This window comes from Lithobates pipiens, unplaced genomic scaffold (assembly GCF_037356315.1).
Source record: "Lithobates pipiens isolate NorthernLeopardFrog02 unplaced genomic scaffold, aLitPip1_a1.2 Scaffold_16, whole genome shotgun sequence".
Lineage (NCBI taxonomy): Eukaryota > Metazoa > Chordata > Amphibia > Anura > Ranidae > Lithobates > Lithobates pipiens.
This window is the reverse complement of record NW_027507748.1, coordinates 121,650,100-121,672,597: the sequence shown is the minus strand read 5'-3', so window position 1 is coordinate 121,672,597 and position 22,498 is coordinate 121,650,100. Positions and strand designations below refer to the sequence as shown.

At 39.1% G+C, this 22,498-nt stretch overlaps 1 protein-coding gene across 3 annotated transcripts in view; it reads right to left on the bottom strand.

Moving 5' to 3' along the window:
• Positions 1-21,101, bottom strand: part of SEZ6 (seizure related 6 homolog) — a 916,788-nt gene extending 895,687 nt beyond the window's left edge. For 2 of the 3 annotated variants that reach the window (XM_077480389.1, XM_077480390.1), the window contains exon 1: positions 20,552-21,101. In XM_077480389.1, coding sequence (XP_077336515.1) covers positions 20,552-20,603 — 52 coding nt within the window. In that variant the 5' untranslated portion in view covers positions 20,604-21,101. The remainder of the gene's footprint in view (positions 1-20,551) is intronic. The other variant, XM_077480392.1, reaches the window with a different exon arrangement.
• Between the last annotated feature and the right edge of the window lie 1,397 nt (positions 21,102-22,498).

The following is a 22,498-nucleotide window of genomic DNA, read 5'->3' as shown; positions in this document are numbered from 1 at the left end:
TGTCTTCTGTCTTTGGAGAACATTCATTCTTTCGGAGAACCCCCTAGGGACTGGATACAGTGTCAGTGGCTCCCTGGTGGATTTTGTATAGGAATATTGACATTTCATTCTGTAGAAACAGCAATTCTTTTGATTAAAGAGTCGTCTTTCACTTTTCTCGTTCAATGTTCCAAACTCACTCAGCTGAAAAAAATGTCCCTTGCTGGCCCTTGCTGTCCTCACACACAGGGCTGGATTACTTTCCCTACATTATATGTGATGATGCCGTAAAGTGTCCGGGGGACTGGTCATAACTGGAAGGAAACCTGTGTGGCTAGGAATTTTTATGAAATATTTTTACTTATTCCAATCCCCCAGACTAAAAGAGCAAGCCTAATGCCGGGGACTGCAAAAAAGTCTAGAAGGAGATGCTTTGGGATTGTTACTTTCCCAAAGAAATAAGCTTAAAGGGTATAATACTTACCTATAAAACCCAAAATGATAATAATATATTGCAGCTCACCAATCCATAAATGCGGGGCTGCAATTGTTTTCTCTTTTTAGGCATTTTTATTTATTTTCACCCATTGACCCGGCCAGTAAGGCCTCGTTTACAGTTGTGGTGCTCTCTGAGGAGCAATCTGCGTTCTAAATCGCTCTTCAGCAAACATATGACAGGCTCAATACCTTATAACCACCTCTTTCCTTCTCCGTGTCATATTGTTAAACTCTTCCCCACCCATTCTTAACACTTATGCCCTGTACACACGGTCGGACTTTCCGATGGAAAATGCGCGATCGGATCTTGTTGTCGGCAAATCCGATCGTGTGTGGGCTCCATCGGACACAAAGTTTGAGAGCAGGATCTAAGATTTTCCGACGAACAAAATCTGATTGTTTAAATTCTGATCGTGTGTAGACAATTCCGACGGAATTGCTCAGAATAAATTATGAGACAAAAGCTATTGGCTACTGGCCTCTTTATAGTCGTACGTGGTGTACGTCATCTCGTTCTGAACGATCAGATTTTCTGACAACTTTGTGCGACCGTGTGTATGCAAGACAAGTTTGGGCCAAAGTCCGTTGGAATGCCCGACTGTGTGTATGGGGCATTACTGTCTTCAAGCCCACCTTGTCATGTTCCCCTTTCTCCTATGTGCTCAGGTCAATCTAAAAGTTTATTACTCGCCAGAGCACCAAGTGAAAATAAAGGGAAAAAAAAATATATAAAATGAATAAAACCAATTTATTTAAGGATTGGTAAGTTGAAATAAAGTAAATTTTTGCTTTTGGGTTTAGCTATGCTTTAATTATTTACCTTTGTGCCGGTTTATGCTTGAGCAAATTTTCTATCAGGATGGCTATCTCTCATTGTTGGATGTTTCACGCCATACAGGCAGTACTTGAGTAAAGTATACAAAATACTTCATTGCTCTTTTAGATGCATGGATAATAATATTGTTACATTTTTTTAACTACTGGGATATTTTTGTAGAGGATTTAAAGTTGATTTGTAATATTTCATACAATAAATTTTGAATTTAATATGGATTGTTCTTATAACATTTTTTTTTCTTTTTTAACCACTTGCAGACCGGACCATTTTGCTGGTCAAAGACCAGACCACTTTTTGCGATTCGGCACTGCGTCGCTTTAACTGACAATTGCGCGGTCGTGCGACGTGGCTCCCAAACAAAATTGACGTCCTTTTTTTCCCACAAATAGAGCTTTCTTTTGGTGGTATTTGATCACCTCTGTGGTTTTTATTTTTTGCACTATAAACAAAAATAGAGCGACAATTGTGAAAAAAAAACGCATTATTTTTTACTTTTTGTTATAATAAATATCCCCCAAAAATATATTAAAAAACATTTTTTTCCCTCAGTTTAGGCCGATACGTATTCTTCTACATATTTTTGGTAAAAAAAAAAATCGCAATAAGCGATTATTGATTGGTTTGGGCAAAAGTTATAGCGTTTACAGAATAGGGATAGTTTTATAGCATTTTTATTAATAATTTTTTATTATTTTTTTTTTTACTAGTAATGGCGGCGATCAGCGATTTTTATTGTGACTGCGACATTGTGGGGGACCCATCGGACATTTTTGACACATTTTTGGGACCATTGTCATTTATACAGTAATCACTGCTTTATAAATGCAGTGATTCCTGTGTACATGACACTGGCAGTGAAGGGGTTAACCAGTGAGTGGCAGTGTAGGGGTTAAGTGTCCCTAGGGGTGTGTTACTAACTGTGGGGGGGTTGGGCTTTCATTTAGTGAACACTGATCTCTGCTCCAATCACATGGAGCAGAGATCAGCGTCACTAGTTGCTAGGCAGAATGGAGAAATGCTGTTTACACGGCATTTCCTCCATTCGGCCGCTCCGTGAGACGATCGCGGGGATGCCCACGGCGATCGAGTCCGTACATCGTCCGTACATCGTCGTGCGCTGGTCGGGAAGTGCTTAAATAAGGAGCATTTAAGACAGTGCTGTGGAACACTGCTAGGGTTTGTCTTTTTTTTTTCTATGGAATTTGGCTTTTAAAAAGAACAAAGTGAAACTATTAAAAAAAAAATATAATGAAAATGTAAAATACTATAAATGTCAACTATAAAAAAAAAAAACAGTTACCAATATTAAGCCACTGGACTCTAATGGCCAGTACACACGGTCAGAAAATCTGAAGATAAACTTCATCCAATGAACGATCTGCCGATTTTCTGATAGTTAGTAGGCTACTTTTGACAGCCGATTACAAATTTTCGGCATACAAAAGCTGGATGCGCATTCTTGAAAATTTTTGTCTGATGTGACCACAACGTTCGATTTTCTTTTTATTAGTACGGTTTTCTGACAAAAAAAAAGAGCAAGTCTAGGTATGCTCAGAAATGAAAGAACACATATAAAACAATTCAACACATTATGTCACTTCTGACATTGAATTCTGTCATCAGAACATTTTCTGATGGTGAGTACCCTCTCTACTTTCGACTGGCATCAAACAAAAAAACTGACGAAAATTTGTCCAATAATCTGACCGTGTGTACAAGGCTTTACACATGTAAAACAAAGAATAAGCTTCTCTGTCTGAGCTGGTAGGAGATTAGAATTATGTCTACTCAGGGACTAATTAGCTAAATGAGAATCCCACAAACAAAAAGAGGTTAGTGCTCTGCTATTAATATAATTTCTAGTATAATGTTATCTTTGGGAGGGTCTGCTCTGAAGATGATTTCATTTAAAAAGATCCAATATATTCCAAAGAAGTGTCTCATGAAAATTTTAAAATGCACTTTCAAGGGGTGTGCTATTGTAGATTACCACAATATAATTACACTAGAAAGCAGAGAGATCATTCTTACAACATGTTCAGTATATATTTAAAAATCACAATTTATATTAGAAACCCCATGCATAAATCCGGGGTCACATTTAGCCTTCAGAATGCTAGGTGTGTGCCTGTGGGCAGGAGCAGGAGATGATGCTTCTAATTACAAAGAAAGCCGACATCTGCACTACAAAGGTATCGCTATATCATCTTGCATTAATAAAAAATCACAGTACAGTGAAGTTGGGTGAAACGCATTCCTCCCAACTGTCCCTGATTTCGAGGGACTTTCCCTGATTTCGAGCAATGTCCCTCTGTCCCCCATTCCTCCTCCTTTGTCCCTCATTTTGGTCTGATCTATAGAGATGTATATAAAATGCACTTTTTATCTTTCAAAAAGTGTTTCCCAGTGCTAAACCTTCCATCCAATTCTAAATTGCTGCATTTGTACATTTTAAAAGCCAATATGAAGGAATAGTAGTGGTAAAAAAAAGCACTTGTGGATTTAATTAATCTCCTTTTTTGGGGGTTAATTCTCCTTTAAGGGGGTGTGGCAGGGGCGTGTCCTATGCCTACATTCATTTTCTAATAGGTGTCCTTCATTCCCATCTCAAAATGTTGGGAGGTATGGAAACAGGATAATAAAAATATAGAAAACATCAAAATATAGAAAACATGACCAGGCCATTTTTTGCAATAGGGCACTGCGTTAATTTAACCGACAATTGTGCGGTCATGTGACACTGTGGCCAAATAAAATAGATGTCCTTTTTTTCCCCACAAATAGAGCTTTCTTTTGGTGGTATTTGATTGCCTCTGAGGTTTTTATTTTGTGCGCTATAAACAAAAAAACAGCGACAATTTTAAAGAAAAAACATTTTTTACTTTCTGCTATAAACCACATCCAATGAAAAAAAAAAAAAAATCAAATTTCTTCATCAATTTAGGCCGATATGTATTCTGCTACATATTTTTGGTAAAAAAAAATCCCAATATACGTATATTGATTGGTTTACACAGAAGTTATCGCGTCTACAATCTATGGGATATTTTTATGGCATTTTTATTTAAAATTGTTTTTAGTAATGGCAGCAATCAGCAACTTTTAGCTGGACTGCGACATTGTAGCAGACAAATTGGACAACTAATTGACACTTTTGACACTTTTTTGGAGACCAGTGATATGATTACATCGATCAGTGCTAAAAATATGCACTGTTACTGTACTAATGACACTGGCAGGGAAGGGGTTAACATCAGGGGCGATCAAAGGGTTACATGTGTCCCTAGGGGGTGCTTGCTAACTGTGTGGGGGATGGTCTAACTGGGTGAAGACAGAGATCCATGTCCCTGCTTAGCAATACAAGTCCTCTATCTTCTCCCCTGTCAGAACGGCGATCTGCCTTGTTAACACAGTCAGACTACCGTTCTGCCTCTCTCGGGAATGATTGCGGGTGGCTCCCCCCTCTGTCCAATCAGCACGTGATTGCGCACCCAGCGGCGCACGCACGCCACCCAGTGGCTATTGCATGAAATTACGTACAGGTACATGATTTTGCGCAATAGAGCCGACCTGCTGCAGTACACATATGTTAGGCAGACGGCAAGTGGTTCAATCTTACATTTATGCTGTCAATGCAGAGTAATCTGCGGTGGAAATCATTGGTTTTGACACCTTCTAATCATCAACACAGGTGTCTGAAGCAATTCGAATATGTCTGAACACAGTAGCTAGGTATTCAGAATTGTAACGCCAGAAAAGGGGTTGATTTACCTAAGAAAGAGAAGGAATGACTTGTTAAAGGAATAGTAAATTGCATCTTAGTTACAGAAAGTAAATGCTCACTTAGTAAACATTCACTTTGCTGATTGAACAGCCTCTCTTTTTTTAGAAAATAAACTCCAATGAATGTTATAATACTGTGCAATATTTGATGATGATTTGACCCTGATTCCAATTAGAAAATCAAACGAACGTTCTTAAAATAAAAAAATTCCAAAGGAAATTCTACTAGTGTATGGCCAGCTTTACAAAGAAGGCTGGATGGATGAATATATATATATATACCATTTGGACAAGTCTTCATAAAACAATGCAAATACGAATGTTAATGAACATCCAGAACACAACACTGACAAATACTTATATCACAACAAGACGTTTTCCAGTCTAATCGAACCTCCTCTGTAATGGTACAAGCACTCTGAAAGCACAACTACTATACAAATTACAGAAATAATTAGCGGAATGTAGGACTCCCTCAGTCATACTGATTAGTTATCATGATATACTGTGTTATGCATAGAACCATATCTGTATACATAAGTAGGGACCACATCTGGAAAAGAAAGTCTATAAATATATCAACTGACTCATCACAAAATAATAGATGAGCTAATTACAAATTCATTGCTATGATATATAATGCAGGTCAGGTTTCATTTTATGCAGATAAGTAGGCCCTGCTTTATATTCAGCTGGAATACATCAAGGAATTAAAGTTATGGTATGGGATTTATGACACAATACTTTAGACAAATATTAAAATCTCATTGGAATGTCAAAGGATAGTGTTCATTCGTTTTATTATATGGATGACATAAAACATTCCTGTTTTGTTGATATTCTGTATATCTGCCTTAAAACTCAAATCTGAGTGATTTAAATGTTTGCACTGCAGAATAGTACAACACTAATAATCTGATCATTTGTTCTTTCATTTGTGTTACATTGTTTTCATGCTACAGTATAGATTTACTGATTCGGGTGAGTGCAGGTAGGAGGAATCCCCAACTAACTTGGGCTATAAAGCATATGATATATATACATTTGAATGTGTTTATTTTCCCGGTAGGCAGAATTTGAGTTTCCCCCACCAATAAGCACATATTTTTGTTGTGTTCTTGTTTTAAATACTTCAAATATCAGAAAAATAAATAAATCTGAACTCTCAGTATGATCTTAATTACCAATGTAAGTATACATATGATGGAGAAATGAATTTTTCCTTGATTGTGGCTCACTAACGTATAAGAGTGCCTCCAAAACCTGGTTAAGGGGCCATAGAAGGACATCTAAAGATGGGTTTACCTTAGATGACTTCATACTACAGGAATATCATTATGAACTGACCGACTGACTAAGGAATGTGTACTATCTTCTTTAACCACTTGACCCCCGGAAGATTTACCCCCCATCATTTAACCTCCCTGGCGGTATGATTCATTCTGGTTTTAGGTGCTGAAAGCGGTACATTTATTTTGCATGGAAATTTGGCATTTTATATTGTAGTCCTGTAATTCTTAGGAATAACTCTCTTAAATCTGTTCAAACCAGAGTCTAGCAGACATCCCGGGTATGATAAAGTTTATAATATAATAAATAATAATAAAAATTATTCAATAATGTAATCAAATCCTAAAACACTGAAAAAGGGACACTTTCTGGTTGCTATGGACAATCTCCAAATTCCAGCCACAAAAAACAGTATTTATAATATAAAAGTGCATTCAGGGCACTGCACAGACCACTAGGGACAAAGGGGGTGTGTAATTTTTTATACAGTACTGTAATCTGTAAGATTACAGTACTGTGTGTGTTTTGTGTACTTTTACTTTTTTGAATTTGTGCACCGTAACGTCACAGGGAACGGAGCTCGGTGGCATTCGGCACTGTGAATCGAGCGTAGGACAGCTCGATCACACAGCGCGGAGGACATCGCTGGATGCAGGGGACAAGGTAAGTAACTTCTCCGTGTCCTCCCTGTATCCAGCGATGCGATCCCGAGTCTGGCTCGGGGTTACCGCTTGTGGAACTAAAATCCCAACCCGAGCCAGACTCGGGATCACCGCTAGGGAGGTTAAGATACTATGGGGTTGATTTACTAAAGGCAAATCCACTTTGCCCTACAAATGCACTTGGAAGTACAGTCGTTGTAAATCTGAGGGGGACACGCAAGGAAACATAAAACTGTTTTTTTGCTTGTACATGATTGGATGATAAAATCAGCAGAGCTTCCCCTCATTTCAGATCTTCCCCTCAGATCTCTTCTAAGTGCACTTGCAGTGGATTTACCTTTAGTAAATAAATCAACCCCATAATATCACCAATAAAGACGTGGGAGTACATTTGTTATGTAGTTGACCCTTGAAAAGCTTCCCGAATGTAAAGACATTCCCAAACCCCGGCTGGACATCCCTATCAGTAAAGTTAGGCCTTTAGGTTCAGTTCACATATGTCCGGCCACAGTTTCAGAGGCGTTTTTAAAAGGAATCCGATGCAGTTTTGTTCACTGATTCAGGAATGATTCAGGTGCACATTTTTACTTGAAATCACACCTGAATGGGACTGAAAAATGCAGAGGACTCTTTAAAAATGGACCGCAGATATTTGAACCAGCTTCATAGAAAAGGCTGCTGGTTCATATGTCATGCAAATTGGATGCGGTTCAAAAAGCATCCAATTTGCATATATGTGAACCAAACCTGACAGTGGATGGCAAATTCTATTTCACAGGAAAGAAATTAGAATCTAATTCTACATATACATGGGCAACTTTAGTACAGATTCTCTTACATGTGACCCATGAGTGTTTCTGCACAGCCGAAAATTGCCACTACTTTCACCCTTTCAACCCCCACTGTGATCCACAATTATCACAAACACCTGTGACAGATTAAATGATTGCCTTCTAGTCATGCTAGTTGCAAAGCTCACAATCAGATGCAAGACAGCAGCAGAGATTCTCAGTCTTGCAGTAACCAAACTGAGAATTCCTTCCTCTGTTCCTGTTATATTTCTATAATGCTCATTCAATTATTTGCCTATTTCCTAAGCATGCCCCACAGGATGGAACATATACCTCTTTGAGAGACTGCTACTAAAAACAAACATCCATCTGCACACAAATAAACTTAAGCCTCGTACACACGATTGTATTGTTGGCCAATAAAGCGTCAGACGTTTTTCCAAAGGGCGTGTGCCAGGAATTTGTCTTGCATACTAACGGCACACAATTGTCGGCCAGCAAACGTGAACGTAGTGATGTACTATGTGGAATTTCAGCTGTTGTGCGCCACCCTTTGGGCACCTTCTGCTAATGGCGTGCTTGGTGAGCACTGATTCTGAGCATGCATGTTTTTACTTTGGACTTTTGTAGGACGGACGATAGGAAAATCTAACAACAGACCGTTGTCTGCCGAAAATTTACTAGCCTGCCATCCAACATTTGTTGGCTGAAAGGTGAACAAAAATTGTCTGATGTAGCATACTAACGGTCAGATTTTAGGCAAACAGTCTGTCATCACGAAACTCCCTGCCGAAAATCTGATCTTGTGTACGCGAGGCTTAAATGAAACCCTTGTCATGATCATACTGTAGACGTGCTGGATATACTGCAGTTCAGTAGGCAATATGTCGGAAGGTTTTACATTCTCAGACCTTCTGCTATTTATGTCAAATGGTTTAATTTCACATCATGGCTCCCTCTGCTGGCTGAGCACTACATCATACAGAGACACACAGACTATCCGCGGGTACTGAGGGTAATCCATTTAATCAGGAACCAAATTTTGCCAGCTCTGACAATTCTTTTCAGTGTCAAAAAGCCACTGTGGCATAAAGCTTTAAAATCAGCTTTCATAACTGAGTGATTAGAGGGTTTTGCTCTACGGATGCTGAACAGCTCTTGCAGGCAGCGAGCCAGCAGGTTTTTCTTATAATGTGGCTGCTCTTTTCTATCCTTATTAGTTCACCCTGTCACCATGCTCATTAGGAAGCCCAGAGTCCATCCATCAAAGCATGCTGCAATGGGCAATATGTAAGAAAACAGAGAGAGTTTAGGCAAAGCAGTCTGCTGGCGGGAATATTCCTTATGTTATGCAGCACCTGGGAACACAACATTTTCACTTCCAAATGATTCTCTCCACTGCTGGAATATCACAGGTCGGTGTTTTCATCAGCACCTTCAACACCTTTCTTGGAAGTGTGTGAAAACACTTGTGTGAATAACTGCAAGACACTATTATAGTCTTAAATGCCAACTATCACTGTAGCTGTACACAAGTTAATAAGAATTCATTTTTGTTACAGCAATAATTTCACTTAAATAACTCTTTTATAACCAAATGTAGTAATGCATAGTCAATATGTGACTAAAGGCGTGTAGTACCTAGAAACTTTAGTACCGCGTATACCCCAATTGGTAGTGTTCAACGTTCTTCTGTACAGTCCTATATGTTATACTGTATTTAGAAGTCTTGGGTGGGTGATGTTTTATCCAAAAATCAGATTGATGTTGCAATGTGGATTGAAGTCTATAAGATAGAGTGCAGTGAATCTGGTCAGGCGGGTCTCATGAAAACTCCTCTATGGTGCATTTCAGGTGAAATCCAAAAGGGGCAAAAAGAGTGCTACACAGATATTCGATGGTCCATGTATGTTATTTAATGATAAAAATGTGGCAACCCATGGCAAGTGTTTTGGGGGTTTGGAAGTAATGGAGGGGGTAAAAGCTACTCAACTGGAATAAGTGGTTGGTGCTCAATGTTAAAATGTGAAGGCTTTAAAATGCATCAGGCTTTAGCAGATGGTTACAACCTGTTGCTTTTTAGCCCTTGTACACACGGTCAGACATTCCGACGGAAAATGTCCGAGACGTGTTGTCGGATAATCCGACTGTGTGTGGGCTCCATCGGACTGTTTCCGTCTGAATATCCGACGGACAAAGTTTTAGAGCTGGGCTATAAAACTTTCCGACAACATGATCCGATCGGACTTTGTGTGTAGAGAATTTCCGATCGGACAAAGTGCCACGCATGCTCAGATCAAATTCCTAGACCAAAGCTATTGGCTGCTAGCCTGAACGTAGTCCCGTCCTAACGAAATAACATCATCACGTTACATATGATCGGATTTTCCGACAACTTTGTCCGACCGTGTGTATGCAACACAAGTTTCGGACAAAATCCTATGGATTTTGTTGTCGGAATTTCCGACCGTGTGTACAAGGGCTAAGAGTCCTGGTACAGAGGGACTTTCAAACCCCTAAAACGCAATGGTCTGTTTTGTTGGAATTTTAGGGTTACATAAAAACACTTGGATTCTGAATTATCAGTGTGATGCTATTCTTCTCTCATACTATTTCTTAAATAATTATAATTTCACAAGTTGGTAGCATAGCAACAGACATGACAAATTACAACAGGTGACATTACGCAATCTTTGAACCAAAGGCTCTTGAAAAACAAAAACGTTGGTTCCGTTTTTCCACACCCCTACATCTTTTTACCAAATGCAACGAGGGTATGGAATTATGATGGGGGAGACAGAAAGGGGTACAGTAAGGTTCAGGCCTACAGAGAAAGGTAGGGATGCTAAGAACATACAGCTGTGCAAAAAAAAAACTAAAATGTTGGTGTTCCACTATTTATGTACCATGCAATGTCCCCCCCAGTATCTAAAGAGGTGAAATATACCCTTATTTCACTTATACCCTTTCTATTTGTCAGTACCTCAGTGCCTTCACTCTCAACCAGTAACTTGCTGCCAACACATCTGTGAATAGTAATGTGCAATATAACCTTCTTTCTTCAAAATACTTGGACTGATACCTGACAAATGCTTGATATACTTCCCAACACCGGTTCAGGGCTGATACTATATAATACAAACATCCTCATGACTAATACTGCTACTATCCATATCCTCATGGACCATTAGTAAATAACCCCCATAGTATCCTTGAAATAAGGGAGTTGTAACTTGTTGCTGCTAGGGTGGCGTAAGGGTAGGGGACAGAACTAGACTGGTAGGAACAGAAACATGACCAGAGGGATGGTTCCTTTTGAGGAGATATGTTAAGGATGGAGTATTTTTTAAACCTTTGTTACAATAATGTTGTTTTTTTTTTCATTTTAATATAATACAGATTGTGCCCAAAATTTAAAAAAATGTGGAATGCTAAAACTAAAGGCTGTAACACTAAATTGTAACAATATTTCTCTTTGACCGAGGGTGAACCTTTCTTTCCTTTGGTGCTAAGTCGTTGCAAAATGCAAGAATTGTATCGCCAGCAAAGGCACAGCTGGTAAAATATAACATTGAATGTCCAGATGTGGCACAGTATATGTGTAGCTGCTTGTGTAGGCACTGCTTTCATTAGCATTCATTAGCCCCTCAAGAAGTCAGAAAGGTAGCACCACAACTCATCTGATGTGTATGGGGGTGGGGGGGTGGGGTTCAAAGTGGTCCTTTGCACAGGAGCCCTCTAAAATCTATGTCCACCTCTGTCCCACTCTTTACTAAATCCACCTCTGTCCCATTCTTTACTATGTCCACCTCTGTCCCACTCTTTAATAAATGGTCTACGGCACATCTGAATTAGTATTAAATCTATTCATCAGACTGTAGAAATTTCAGTTATGTTTATTACCATTAACTATAATTTTTTCCTATTTTCAGTTTAATAAGTCTATGATGATTTTTATTCAGTTCCAGGTCCGTTAGGTCTGCAGGCGGGCCCTGGAGAATTCTGAGCAGTAAGTACAAGCTGTGCTGATACACCAGTCTTTAGTAACTGTCTCAGTCATTTTAGCTATGAGCGCCTCGGGGTAGCATTTCAATACAGCTTCAGGTGTCTGAAGTACTTTAAGCAGGAGGTAAAGCTAAATAAATGCAGTTAAATCAGAACATGTGCGCTAGCCAGCTTGACCCATTTAAATTATTACCATCTGCACAAATGATCTACGTAATACAAAAAATGTATAGAGAGAGCATGTTTTTTATTTTTTTACGTTATGGCATAAATGAATGAATAAAAACAGAAACTGTTCTATCATGCATTAACTCTTAAATAGTGGATTGTATATAGGTTACATTGATTATTTTTCAGACATCTTCAGACAGTTTTGAAAAAAAAAGCCTCTTCTGTTTGGGGACACTTTGGGGGAGATTTTCTAAAACTTGTACACATGGAATCTGGTCCAGCTATGCATAATAACCCATCAGCTACTAATCAGCTTGTTCAATTATGCTTTGACAATTAGCTCCATTCACAGCAGTGTGGCTTTGAAATTATGCTACTTTAGCGTGATTTCAAAGCTGCACATCAGTGCGATTTGTACTGCCGATTGCATTGCGGATTGCAACTTCATTTAACAGAAGTCTATGCAAGTCGCAATGAAATTGGTAAAAAATAGCGCAGGAACCTTCATCAGGCTATATGAACTGTTCAATTTCTGGCAATGGGGTGCGACTTTGTTATACAATTTGGAACTGTGAAATTGAATGACAGGTTGCACCGGTGTGAATGGGAGCTAAAATCTAGAATAGATTCATAATAACCAAGCTGATTGGTTGAGTTGTCATGCACAGCTGCACCAGATTCTGTGTGCTCCAGTTTTAGTAAATCTCCTCCTTTATATCCATGCATACCATGCATGCTTGTGTTTTGTACATAAAGAAGGATGGATAAGACCACACTTCATAGACAAAAGAACTCATCCTTAATATAACACTGTCATTATCATTTCAAAAGATAACTAAAGCCTTCCTATTAAAGGTAATACTAAAAATTCTCGGAGTTGCTGATCTTCAGCCTGCAGCTACTGTGTGTCAAATACCTGCTCTCTCCACTGAGCACCGTGGTTCCTCAGACTAGATTGTATGTCCTAGAGTGATTTAGGAATTGGCAGGAGAAACCACAGCATGCAGGAGATATCTAGTGACGCTGGAGCGACATGTTTTTGTTTTTTTTGCATGATTTTTGCAGAGTTTTGGGATCTACATCATTCAATTGAATGGACTGCCAACCACTCCAAAACCTCACCAAGGTAGCTCCTGTTAGGAGCTGACTTTGGGATGTTTTTGGATAGTGTAATTTGATGCATTTACTGCCTGTTTTGTCATCCATTTTTAGTGTATCACTACAGTACATGTAATACATGTGATATTTTGTATTGCTTGGTAGCACAGGATTGATCCTTCATTGATTATTGTATTATTTACCACACAACAAAATTACTCACACATATGTGGGTCGGGGAACAGGTGCTAATCGCATGGGTTCCCTGACCCGCAGGCAGAACGCATTACTCTTTGGCAGACGTGCAGGGGTGCCATCAATACTTAATGGCAACTCGGTGTGTGACCGAGTTTTGAAAAAAGGGTCACAGACTTTTCTCCCCACGTTTCCCAAGGGCAAAGCAGTCATGCAAATGAATGGGCTGCTGTTTCGGTGTAAACATGGCACACAGGAACTGCAGAAATGTCAACCTACTCTAAGATCATGCCATGCTACTGACTAGACATTCTAGGTGTAGTTGAGCATTTAAATGAGAATTAGAGGCACATAAATGTCAACTATGAAGCAAGCACATTTATATAAGCTATTCAACCCCTAAAACATACATGCTTGTTTCCAGTTACTTGATTTACAAATTGGGAAATCAAGGATTAGTATGACAGTCCCTATCATACACCTCCAAAAACATGTGTTGGCAATAGCGTTTTTCTTATTTCACTCCTAATGCGTTACTTTAAGATGCAACTGTAACAACAATGTGTGTGTGTGTGTGTGTGTGTGTGTGTGTGTGTGTGTGTGTGTGTGTGTGTGTGTGTGTGATTGTGAGAGTTACTAGAACGTGTCAGGTTTTGTTGCTGTTTGTGGCCCCTTTAGGCAGATTTACTCTCTCCATTTGTTCTGGCAACCATTATCACCAAGAGTGAAAGTGAAAGATAATCTAAAACTTTTGAGTTGTCACCAGAACAGGTATAGCAGTTAAAATAATCAAAGGGGGCACTAGTTCTGGGGATCCCAGTGATAACCATAGATATCCTTTGCAAAATTCACCTTTCCCTTTCTATTAACCTTTAGTAAATCGTCCCCACTGCTTCAGAGTTTGCAATGAAAGATGGCCTATTGGAATCTGGCATCTCTGGCAATGCCTTAAGATTTATTGCAGTGGAACATTCATACTTAATGAGAACCATAGACATCTAAAAGGATAGCAGGAGCAAAACTTATTATAACCCCGGGGCTGGTAAAGAATGAAAGGAAAACCCATTTTGAAAGAGTTTAATAAGTGCATTTGAATGACTTATCTTAATGCTGACCATACATTATGCAATTTTCTTTCCTTCAACCATGGATTAAAGGAAAATTGCTTGATTCAAAATAGTCAGTGTAGATGGGGAATTTATCCCACTGCGCTATTATATTCTGAGAGCAGGAGGTTTCCACCTCCCTCAGCATACAATGATTACTGCTGCTGGTTATAGCCAGCAGCAGTGATCCTATGAAAAAACAAAACAACAGGCTGGTTGCACTGAAGTTGATAACTAGCCTGCCCAAATATGGATTGAAATTCGTCCTATTCCTGCTGAACTGGCCAAATTTAGATCAGTCTATGGCTGGCATTAAAGAGGTTGTAAACCTCTCTGTGGAAGTTGTACCTTTAGGTAAGCCTAGAATAAGGCTTACCTATAGGTACTGTAAAGATCTCCTAAATGTGCACCTGTAAGGAGATATTTACTGTGTTTTGCACCGATGCACTGTGCAGAAACTGACCCTCTGTGTCGTTTCTTCACGAGTGACTGCCGTGACTGGCGGCTTCCACATGCATGCGTGGGAGCGAAGTCACACGGCTCTGGCTAGTCACAGAGCTGAAGTCCACGTCCCCGGAAGGAAGAGGACAACAGGGGCAGAACTGGGATAAATGGAGGGACTTGTTGATACCCAGAAAACTGATAGACAGTGGTGCTAATAAAATCAAGCATTTATTAAGATAATCCCTAAAATGACTCCCGAAGAAACATCATGAGAGAAAGTAGAAGATCTATTGATGGTTCAATATTAGTGTAATCAGTTATAGCCTGATGGCAAGGAGACTTGTGGAGTAAGAAAGTGATATCCGAATGGGAGTAGTTTAGCCAGGTTGCCCAGTCCTTCTAGACTTTAGATAAGTTTAGCCTTGTCTTGGCGAACATAAGTTCCATCTGGAGATGTTGGTAAAGAACTTGATTGACAAGTTGAGTCTGTGGATAGTTTTATATGTGTCATTAGACTGCTCACCCAGAGGTACAAGCATGAGCAGTGAAATCCTAAGGTTGAAACCTAGCATGACCCTCCACTCAGCCAACATTATTCAAAACACAGACATAGCTGGCCCTTCAAAGCACGAGGAAAGAATGGGGAAAGATACAGGAAAAACAGTTAAAAAAGAAAAAAGTAAAAAAACTATTACATAGTGTGGCATTCAGAGGATATTTTTAGTGTGTGTCAGAGTTTGGCTTTAAGTGTGCTTCTGATAAAAGGTTCTGTCTTTTTAAGCTATGTTTTTAGACATGTTTGAAACACATTGTTGTAGGGCAGAATGAAATGATGTAGAAACTGCAATGGAAAAGTCTTGGACTATAGAGCAGAAAGAAGATCTTGAAAGTGGCCTGTGTCTGGACATTACAGATAAAGCATGGTTGTGGCTATAGTGAATTTTCCATTTCATGGTAAAATTATTTCACTCACAGTCAGAATCAGGATACGCCTGTTATTGTAGTTAATTAACTGCTGTAACTCTAGATACTTTTTTTTTATTGTAACAGACTGCCTGTAAGCAACAGTTCGAGCTACTGTATTCTATTAACATAACTCACTTTAAAATCGGACAGCACCTAGCAGTCTATAATCTGCAGTGGCCTTCTTTCTGAGTGGATAAAGTCTGTCTACAGTAATCTTAAGCAATCAATTTGGGACATTCGATAAAACTGTTTAAAGATTTATTATGGTCTATAATCCCGTGGTTGAGAAACTCCCATGTAGTTCAGCTGCAAAACATTTCCAAAGTCTTTAGAAAACTTTCACTGTAAAAGCTACTTAAAACCAAGGGTATAATAACATCAATCATACTGACACCATGTCAGTTTCTATTAAAAATGAGCTATCTTTGGACAACCTAAATGGATTGATAAGTGTTTCTCTATCACAATATTTACCAACCATAACTCAATTATGTGTTTATTGATTACTACAAGAAACACCATGCACACATTAAAGACCAAAATCTACAACCAACGTCTACGTCAGTCCAATGCTGTTTAACTGACATTTACTTAGGAAAAACAATAATTTGTTTCTCTTATGTCAATTTTGCTTTGTTATCAAATTGCTAGATAGATGTAAAAACACCAAAATGCTAATTTAACAAAATGATGATAAAATAACAACACACTGTAGCATGTACCCAAGAAGGACGCATTGTGCCAAATATCTAGATTTTGACAAACGCCTACACATCTCTTTTGTAATCTGAGCCAGATTTGTATCTTTATTTTTTATTACAGCAGCTCACAATAGCTTACCACACACTTCCATATACACGTGTGTATACATACTGTATATTATCATTCAAGGAAAGGATTTTCCAACCAAATTCCAAATCCACACATTGTTTTATATGTACATATGAATTATCCAAGGAAGCATGCTGTATAAATAAATTGTAAATCCACACAATAAATATATTTTCTGCTGCCATGCAAACACAAGTAAGTATGCTAAACAACAGTTTTAGGTGTCCTTGCCCTTCATCAGGTTTGCAGGACCTGTGTGGTTAGCAACATGAAGGCACTGTACAGAACCATACACAGAGCCAATATACAAACTTGTTTTACATTTAAAAATACATACTATTATTATTTGCAAGATCTCACAATTTGCATTACAAAAGGGTCAATGCAGAGAAATTAATATATATTATTTAGGTTATGGAAGGTCTGTGAAGTGAAGGTTTTACCCATAAACATTAAACTCCATTTCTATCCAAAGTCAAAAGAATACAATTGGTTGCTATGCGCATAGATTTCATTCTTTTTTATCTATTGATTACGCAACATCCTCTAACACAGGGACTATTTCATTGTCAATTCGCTGCTGCTTCATATATGTTTTTATAAACATTGTTGCAACATGTGTAATGAAAACTTTATGTATGTAAATGTAAATGCATTATTATAGAATATTTTAAGGGTGCGTAAAGAAAGATAGACCACAAGGTGAAGGTGCATGCAGATTTTAAAGATATCCTACCAGAACACGTTGTAACAGAATATTTTAAGGGTTTAAGTTTAAGAAAGATAGACCACAAGGTGAAGGTGCATGCAGATTTTAAAGATATCCTACCAGAACACGTTGTAACAGAAACTCAGATTGCTGCATACCATTTAATTAACACATATAACAAAACAATTATGGAATTAAGGCTTAAATACCCAAGCTTGGCAGCAAGAAGGCATCTGATTGGCCAGATTTCAAGCTAGGCCTTAGGAAGGGTCAAAAGTTTCTCCTGTCAATTGCTGGGTTTACTTATGTGTTGCCTAAAACAAGTTTAAATCTATACCTAAAATGAGACAGCTGAAAACACATACATGGTGATCAACTGATCACTAGCAATACAAATACAACTCTGTGTCAAAGAAAGCTAAACAGAACAAGGCAACAAAACTTGGGTTTGCCACCAAATCACAATTGTGTAAATTGGGTTAGTGGGGGGGTGCCCTGGATAAATGAATCTAAATAGACTAATCTGTACTATTGAAGACAGCAAATATTAACGTTAATATAATGACAAACCTACTTTGTGTTCAAAAATGTCTTAACAATAGTAAAAGAATAAACAAACATGTAAATTCATCAAACTCATCCTGTTCTTATGAATTTTCATTTATCGGGAAGAAGGAATAAGCTTCAAAACTTTGAGGTATCTATGAACTAATCCTCAAGAAGGCATCTTTCCTTAAGCCACATTAATTCCCAAGATCAATCACTGCACTGAATAATTCTAATAATTATGCCCGTAGCGATGCCATGTCTATTCGGAAAGGCAGAGGACTCTATATCACTTTATAAATAAATCATGGAGACCCATTTTATGTTTTTGCAAGAAATGAAATATAAATAACTAAATGGACACTCAGGGGGAGATTTACAAAAACTGGTGCACACAGAATCCGGTGCAGCTGTGCATAGTAACCAATCAGCTTCCAGGTTTTATTGTCAAAGCTTATTTGGACAAGTTGAAGTTAAAAGCTGATTGGTTACTATGCACTGCTGCACCAGATTCTGTGTGCACCAGTTTTAGTAAATCGCCCCCCTTGATGGTGGATAACACCTTATTCTTGTGCAGGTTATAGCTTCAGTCAACATTTGGACTAAGCAAACATTAGCTTACAAACAGCTCCAATGTCTTCAAATATTCTACCCTGTATGTCAACTAAAGTCATTTGTATTTAAGTTGTTGACTTGAAAGAAGTTATGAATGCTTGTTTGACATTAAGAACCAAAAAAGGGGTGACATTTATATACATTATGTATTTCTAAACATAGAATTACAGTCTATACAATAAACCATGCCCTACTATATGCCATGCTTGTATATGCATTAACATTCTTTACATCCTGGTTTATGGCCCTAGGCATTTTAAGGTACAATAAACGGCGCTTCCACTGTCACTGGAAACTCTGCCAAGTGCTTTTAGCATTAGGACAGCCACAGCCAACCAGATTTATATATACACTTCCACAAGTGACTTTAAAATGTAATCATGTTTTGGGGAATTCTATTACACTGGCTTCCTGTTTATTGGTTTAACAAATATGCCCGGCTTTCTCTCCGAAAATTGTTTTGCTCTGTGTTCATAATCAGCTTTCCAAGCTCAGCTGGCAGAAAGACTAATAAATTACCAACAACTGATACTCTGACTGACAACTGTTTTCTTGGGTTATTACATTTTTAGAAGGACACTAATTTCATATTTGCTTTGAAGGATGTTTTTTTTCAAATGAGTTGCAGTAGATGAAAAAAAAGAAAAAAATGAAGGCGAAGCACATTTAACTTTAGGAAAACAAGAAAGAGACAACATTCCTACCTATTAACATTCAGAGAAAAAATAAAATAGAAAATACATTTCGTAGGCAGTTATTACATAAGCAAACTGCATTTCCTAATCTGGCCTGGTACAGCTTCTCCGAAAGTTGACTTACTTCTTGGCCAAGTCATATATTCACCTCAATGTTTAAAGAGAGGAGATGATAAGCATTGTTTGTTCAAGCGGGAGAGAGAAAGGATCCTGACAATCAATAATCACGACTTGATAGCCTTAAAATCAAATCTACAAGCTCCATGTGAAGTTGGATATGAGTTTGATAAGATGTGTTCTTAGAACTACATGACGTTGTGTTAACTTCTAACAAAGTTAAAAGTTATTGCAAATCATTTCTTGTTCGGATTTCATGCCGTGATTATGTGGAACATACTTCCATGTATTAGTTTCAATAAAACCAGAGTACTAGAATTTGTGAAAATTGCACCCTATAGTCAAAGCTGAAAGTATAATAGTATTATAGTACAGTCTTGGCAACCAAGCAGCATTAAAGCTTTATGTAAAGTTAGTTAATAAAATAGAATGCTTGATCGGTTACTATGGGCAGATTAAATATTGTTTCCTTCAATGAAAGTGTATAAATGTCCATCGATGTGTTATGAGTTCTATAGTATATGTCTTCCCCATATGTCACATGTAGAAAGTTTTGCCTCTTTGAAGCTCTCCTCCAAGTTTGAAAACTAAACTGTCAAGACATGCCTTTTGATGATTTTCATCCTTCCTTCTAATTTCTCTATTAACCAGATGTTCTCTTGAGAAATCCCATAAAATAGATTAAAAAAACAGTATGTAATATTTCACAAATGAGGTAAATGATTTGCCAATAACTTAATTAATTGTTCACCAGAGTGGGAGCAGAGTTCATTGTTGAAGCGAATCGCAGCATAAAAAATTCTATTATTTCAAGGCAAATGATTAAATGGCATTTCATTTCCAACAAAATGAGATTACCAGAAAAAGAAGTAATTATGAGATACCCCAGGCACTTTACTTTTAGAACAGACATATCTGTGAAGGACATAGACATCTAGTGGAATCCAATTTTTCGGTTTAATCTTAGGGCAAACGACTGAAAGGCATTAGTCAAGCTTCTTTGGTGATCTGGGGCAATAATTAAGAGGCGAAGGCAAATAAACAAAAAAAAAAAAAACTTGAGAACGGAGAGCTGAGACGGACGTACGGTGCATTATTTAAAGGAAAACGGCGTGAGCCAAACCTGACCTCTATTAAACGGAAGACGCGTGCTCCCCTAAACAATGGCAAATTGACTGACATAAATCAGAGGCAAAATAAGAGGCTCCTTACCTTGACAATGGATATGCACCATAGCAGAGAACAGCAAGCACGCTGCATACATGTTCTTAGGATAATCTCCTTATTACTCCAGTCAGTCCCTTTAAATAAACAGCCTCTTCTCTTCCTTCTACCTTCTCTGGCAGCGTGTGTGGGATCTCTTTTTTTTTTTTTTGCTCAATACTTTGGAAGCTGAAACACTGACTGCTCACGGTGTGGAAACGAGCTGCATTGGAAAGGAGCACCCGGGTGTTGGAAGTGCTGGCTGAACAGGAGAGGAGAGGGAGGAAAAAAAAAAAAAAAAAGCAATTACCCAAATAAAATGGAAGAGGAAGAAAGAAGCGTGTTGTGGCTCCTTTGAGAGAGGCCGGCAGTTGTTTGTTGGTGTAATTGCAATCAGCTGTGGTGAGGAGCAGCTTACATTTCACTGCTTGCTGGGAGACGATTGCTTGCTCGCCACTAGATTTCTCAGCACCTCCAACAGGCTTCAGCACCGCGGACAGCGCCTAGCGGCTACGCCGGGAATGACTTTAACCAGAGAGGGGCTGGACGGCGAATGGGGAGGCAGCGCGATGGAGCGATCCCCGGCTGGGGGATCCCGACAATTACAGAGAGGTACAGGTGTCACCCTCTGCTTGTACATACAAGACTAGCAGTGTCACCGGGGCTGCCTTCTATTACTGATGCACAGTTATATGTATTTACACTGTATAGATATATATATCTATATATAGATAGATATATATCTATCTATATATAGATAGATACATATCTATCTATATATATATATCTATAACTATCTATATATATATCTACCTATCTATCTATCTATAGATATAGATCTATATATCTATATATAGATGTCTAGATCTATATATATATATATATATATATATATATATATATATATATATATAGATAGATCATAGGCGTGAACAGCCTATTGGATTAGGGTGTGCACCCCAAAACTGAAACACACGTGTGTGGATATATATATATATATATTTTGAAATGTGTTAAAAGAATTTTTAATATTTCAATACATTTCACATCTTATGGCAGAGCTGGTCAGAGAGAGAATGTGGGGGTGAGAGAGGGAGGAAATGGGATCAGTTGGCAGTGGTGGTGGGGGAAGGGCATGGGATGAGTGGCTTTGCTGGAGAGGGGGGGTGATCAGTGGCAGTGCTGGAAGGGGGGTGATCGGTGGCAGTGCTGGAGGGGGGGGGGGGGGTGATCAGTGGCAGTGCTGGAAGGGGGGGAGGTGATCAGTGGCAGTGCTATGGGGCTGATGGGATCAGTGGCAGTACTAGGGTACTAGGGTGGGATGAGTGGCAGTGGCGGGGGGTGGGGATCAGTGGCAGTGCTAGGGGATTGATGGGATCAGTGGAAGTGCTGCGGGAGGGGTTGGGATCAGTGGCAGTGTTGGCTTGGGATCAGTGGTGTTGTTGGGATCAGTGGTGTTGATGGTGTTTGTGTTGGGGGGGGGGGGGGTAATGGGCTCAGTGGCAGTACTGGGGGGAATGGGATGAGTGGCAAAGTTGGGGGGATCATTGGCAGTGCTGGGGGTTGATTGGATTAGTGGCAGTGGTGGTGGGGATTTGTGACAGTACTGGGGGGATGAGTGGCAGTGGAACAGGGATCAGAAGCAATGCTGGGGGGGGGGAGATAGGATGAGTGGCAGTGTTGAGGGGCATGAGATCAGTGGCAGCAGTGATGGAGGAGTGGAATCAGTGACAGTGCTTGGTGGGAGAGATTGGATGAGTGGCAGTGCTGGGGGGCATGGGATCAGTGGCAGCAGTGGGGGGGATAGGATTAGTGGCAGTGCTGAGTATGGGAGATAGGGTGAGTGGCAGTGCTGGGTGGGGGGATGAATGGGATCGGTGGCAGTGCTGGGTGGTGGGATGGATGGGATTGGTGTCAGTGCTGGGTGGGGGGATGGATGGGATCGGTGGCAGTGCT